Source organism: Anoplopoma fimbria, chromosome 5, assembly GCF_027596085.1.
Source record: "Anoplopoma fimbria isolate UVic2021 breed Golden Eagle Sablefish chromosome 5, Afim_UVic_2022, whole genome shotgun sequence".
Taxonomy (NCBI): Eukaryota; Metazoa; Chordata; class Actinopteri; order Perciformes; family Anoplopomatidae; genus Anoplopoma; species Anoplopoma fimbria.
The window spans coordinates 19,215,672-19,220,671 of NC_072453.1; the positions used below are offsets into that span (position 1 = coordinate 19,215,672).

The window sequence follows — 5,000 nt, forward strand, 5'->3', positions numbered from 1 at the left end:
TATTATTATTAAGAAGCCTGATTTGTTGCCTTTGAAATCTTATAGACTCTGGTCTTACCTGTCTTGAACTGGTCCTACCTGTCTTGAACTGGTCCTACCTGTCTTGAACTGGTCCTACCTGTCTTGAACTGGTCCTACCTGTCTTGACTCTGGTCTTAACTGTCTTGATTTTGGATTGACTTACTCCTATGGACTCTGGACCCACCTGTCTGGACTCTGGACCCACCTGTCTGGACTCTGGACTCTGGATTCTGGACTCTGGACTCTGGTCAGAGTCCAGAGTCCAGAGTCCAGACAGGTGGGTCCAGAGTCCAGAGTCCAGACAGGTGGGTTCAGAGTCCAGAGTCCAGAGTCCAGAGTCCAGAGTCCAGAGTCCAGAGTCCAGACAGGTGAGACCAGAGTCCAGGACTCTGGTCTCACCTGTCTGGACACAGCAGACTCATAATGTGATAGTACAGCTGTGTAGTAGAACAGAGGTCAGGTGATGTAATGTCTTCAGTGATGAGATTGGCTGCTCAGCCTCACACACACACACACACACACACACACACACACACACACACACACACACACACACACACACACACACACACACACACACACACACACACACACACACACACACACTCACTTTATAATTAATCTGCTGCCGTACTTGAAAGGAGGGAAAGTAGTCATTACGAGTTGAGTGTGTGTGTGTTGTGTGTGTGTGTGTGTGTGTGTGTGTGTGTGTGTGTGTGTGTGTGTGTGTGTGTGTGTGTGTGTGTGTGTGTGTGTATGTTAGTTTGAATGGACTAAGCTAAAGCGGATAATAGCCACGACCCAATTAAATCATGTTCTGTGTGTGTGTGTGTGTGTGTGTGTGTGTGTGTGTGTGTGTGTGTGTGTGTGTGTGTGTGTGTGTGTGTGTGTGTGAGTGTGAGTGCACTGTGGGTTGGAACCCTCATACAGGTCACAACATTTCACCCATAAAATAATGTTTCATGTCTTTGTTTCCCAAACGTGGAGCTTTGTAGATGCTAACATTTCTGTTTACCTGTCTGTCTGTCTGTCTGTCTGTCTGTCTCTCTGTCTGTCTGTCTGTCTGTCTGCTGTCTGTCTGTCTGTCTGTCTGTCTGTCTGTCTGTCTGTCTGTCTGTCTGTCTGTCTGTCTGTCTGTCTGTCTCTGTCTGTCTGTCTCTCTGTCTGTCTGTCTGTCTGTCTGTCTGTCTGTCTGTCTGTCTGTCTCTGTCTGTCTGTCTCTCTGTCTGTCTGTCTGCCTCTGTCTGTCTGTCTGTCTGTCTGTCTGTCTGTCTGTCTGTCTGTCTGTCTGTCTGTCTGTCTCCCGTCCAGCAGCCACTCCCTGTATTAAAGCCATTAGTCCCAGTGAGGGCTGGACGACAGGCGGAGCGACCGTCATCCTGATCGGAGACAACTTCTTTGACGGCCTGCAGGTTGTCTTTGGCACCATGCTGGTGTGGAGCGAGGTGAGACACACACACACACACACACACACACACACACACACACACACACACACACACACACACACACACACACACACACACACACACACACACACACACACACACACACACACCTGCAATCCATAACCAATAATCAATTGAGCCAATGAACAGCCTTTATTTAATATATGAAGGTCCATATGTTTTCTCTGTAAACACCGCTCACTCTCTCTGTGTCTCACTCTCTCTGTGTCTCACTCTCTCTGTGTCTCACTCTCTCCAGCTGATCACTCCTCATGCTATCCGGGTGCAGACTCCCCCCCGTCACATCCCCGGTGTTGTCGAGGTAACGCTGTCCTACAAGTCCAAACAATTCTGTAAAGGAGCACCTGGACGATTTGTTTACACAGGTAACACACTAATGACTCATCTACACAGGTAACACACTAATGACTCATCTACACAGGTAACACATTAATGACTCATCTACACAGGTAACACACTAATGACTCATCTACACAGGTAACACACTAATGACTCATCTACACAGGTAACACACTAATGACTCATCTACACAGGTAACACATTAATGACTCACCTACACAGGTAACACATTAATGACTCACACAGGTAACACACTAATGACTCATCTACACAGGTAACACATTAATGACTCACACAGGTAACACATTAATGACTCACACAGGTAACACATTAATGACTCATCTACACAGGTAACACACTAATGACTCACCTACACAGGTAACACATTAATGACTCACCTACACAGGTAACACATTAATGACTCACCTACACAGGTAACACATTAATGACTCACCTACACAGGTAACACACTAATGACTCACCTACACAGGTAACACACTAATGACTCATCTACACAGGTAACACACTAATGACTCATCTACACAGGTAACACATTAATGACTCATCTACACAGGTAACACATTAATGACTCACACAGGTAACACACTAATGACTCACCTACACAGGTAACACACTAATGACTCATCTACACAGGTAACACATTAATGACTCATCTACACAGGTAACACATTAATGACTCACCTACACAGGTAACACATTAATGACTCACACAGGTAACACATTAATGACTCATCTACACAGGTAACACATTAATGACTCATCTACACAGGTAACACACTAATGACTCATCTACACAGGTAACACATTAATGACTCATCTAGACAGGTAACACACTAATGACTCATCTACACAGGTAACACACTAATGACTCATCTACACAGGTAACACATTAATGACTCATCTACACAGGTAACACATTAATGACTCACCTACACAGGTAACACATTAATGACTCACCTACACAGGTAACACATTAATGACTCATCTACACAGGTAACACATTAATGACTCACCTACACAGGTAACACATTAATGACTCATCTACACAGGTAACACATTAATGACTCATCTAGACAGGTAACACACTAATGACTCACCTACACAGGTAACACATTAATGACTCATCTAGACAGGTAACACACTAATGACTCATCTAGACAGGTAACACATTAATGACTCATCTACACAGGTAACACACTAATGACTCATCTACACAGGTAACACATTAATGACTCACCTACACAGGTAACACATTAATGACTCATCTAGACAGGTAACACACTAATGACTCACCTACACAGGTAACACATTAATGACTCATCTACACAGGTAACACATTAATGACTCACCTACACAGGTAACACATTAATGACTCATCTAGACAGGTAACACACTAATGACTCATCTAGACAGGTAACACATTAATGACTCATCTACACAGGTAACACACTAATGACTCATCTACACAGGTAACACATTAATGACTCATCTAGACAGGTAACACATTAATGACTCATCTACACAGGTAACACACTCATAATGTATATATATGTGTATATGTATATATATTTTTATATATATATATATATATATATATATATATATACAGCAGGTAAAATAAGTATTGAACACGTCACCATTTTTCTCAGTAAATATATTTCTAAAGGTCCTATTGACATGAAATGTTCACCAGATGTCGGTAACAACCCAAGTAATCCATACATACAAAGAAAACCAAACAAATAAGTTCAGAAATTAAGTTATGTGTAATAAAATGGAATGACACAGGGAAAAGTATTGAACACGCTGACTGAAATGTATTTAATACTTGGTACAGAAGCCTTTGTTGGTAACGACAGCTTCAAGACGCCTCCTGTATGGAGAAACTAGTCACATGCATTGCTCAGGTGTGATTTTGGCCCATTCTTCCACACAAACAGTCTTCAAATCTTGAAGGTTCCGTGGGCCTCTTCTATGAACTCTGATCTTTAGTTCTTTCCATAGAGTTTCTATTGGATTCAAGTCAGGTGATTGGCTGGGCCATTCTTGCAGCTTTATTTTCTTTCTCTGAAACCAATGGAGAGTTTCCTTGGCTGTGTGTTTGGGGTCATTGTCTTGCTGAAATGTCCACCCTGGTTTCATCTTCATCATCCTGCTAGATGGCAGCAGATTTTTATCAAGAATGTCTCGGTACATTTTTCCATTCATCCTTCCTTCAATTATATGAAGTTTGCCAGTGCCGTATGCTGAGAAACAGCCCCACACCATGATGTTCCACCTCCAAACTTCACTGTTGGTCTGGTGTTTTTGGGGTGATGTGCAGTGCCATTTGACTCCAAACATGGTGTGTATTATGGCCTCCAAAGAGTTCCATGTTGGTCTCATCTGACCAGACTATATTCTCCCAGTATTTCACAGGCTTGTCTAAATGTTGTGCAGCAAACTTTAAACGAGCTTCAACATGCTTTTTCTTCAGCAGTGGAGTCTTGCGTGGTGAGCGTGCATACAGGCCACGGCGGTTGATGCATTACTTATTGTTTTCTTTGAAACAATTGTACCTGCTGATTCCAGGTCTTTCTGAAGCTCTCCACTAGTGCTCCTTGGCTCTTGGACAACTCTTCTGATAATTATTTTCACTCCTCTGTCCGAAATCTTGCGAGGAGCACCTGGTCGTGGCCGGTTTATGGTGAAATGATGTTCTTTCCACTTCCGGATTATGGCCCCAACAGTGCTCACTGGAACATTCAGAAGTTTAGAAATCCTTCTGTAACCAATGCCATCAGTATGTTCTGCAACAATAAGGTTGTGAAGGTCTTGAGAGAGCTCTTTGCTTTTGCCCATCATGAGATGTTTCTTGTGTGACACCTTGGTAATGAGACACCTTTTTATAGGCCATCAGTTGGGACTGAACCAGCTGATATTCATTTGCACTGACAAGGGGCAGGACTGCTTTCTAATTACTGATAGATTTCAGCTGCTGTCTTGTCTTTCCATGCCTTTTTGCACCTCCCTTTCTTCATGTGTTCAATACTTTTTCCCTGTCATTCCATTGTATTACACATAACTTAATTTCTGAACTTATTTGTTTGGTTCTCTTTGTATGTATGGATTACTTGGGTTGTTACCGACATCTGGTGAATATTTCATGTC

At 42.7% G+C, this 5,000-nt stretch overlaps 1 protein-coding gene across 5 annotated transcripts in view; it reads left to right on the forward strand.

Moving 5' to 3' along the window:
- Positions 1–5,000, forward strand: part of LOC129091010 (transcription factor COE3-like) — a 61,263-nt gene that overhangs the window by 35,062 nt on the left and 21,201 nt on the right. For 4 of the 5 annotated variants that reach the window (XM_054598421.1, XM_054598422.1, XM_054598424.1 and 1 more), the window contains 2 exons: positions 1,336–1,466; positions 1,729–1,855. In XM_054598421.1, coding sequence (XP_054454396.1) covers positions 1,336–1,466; positions 1,729–1,855 — 258 coding nt within the window. Of the gene's footprint in view, positions 1–1,332; positions 1,467–1,728; positions 1,856–5,000 lie in introns of all 5 variants that reach the window. The other variant, XM_054598420.1, reaches the window with a different exon arrangement.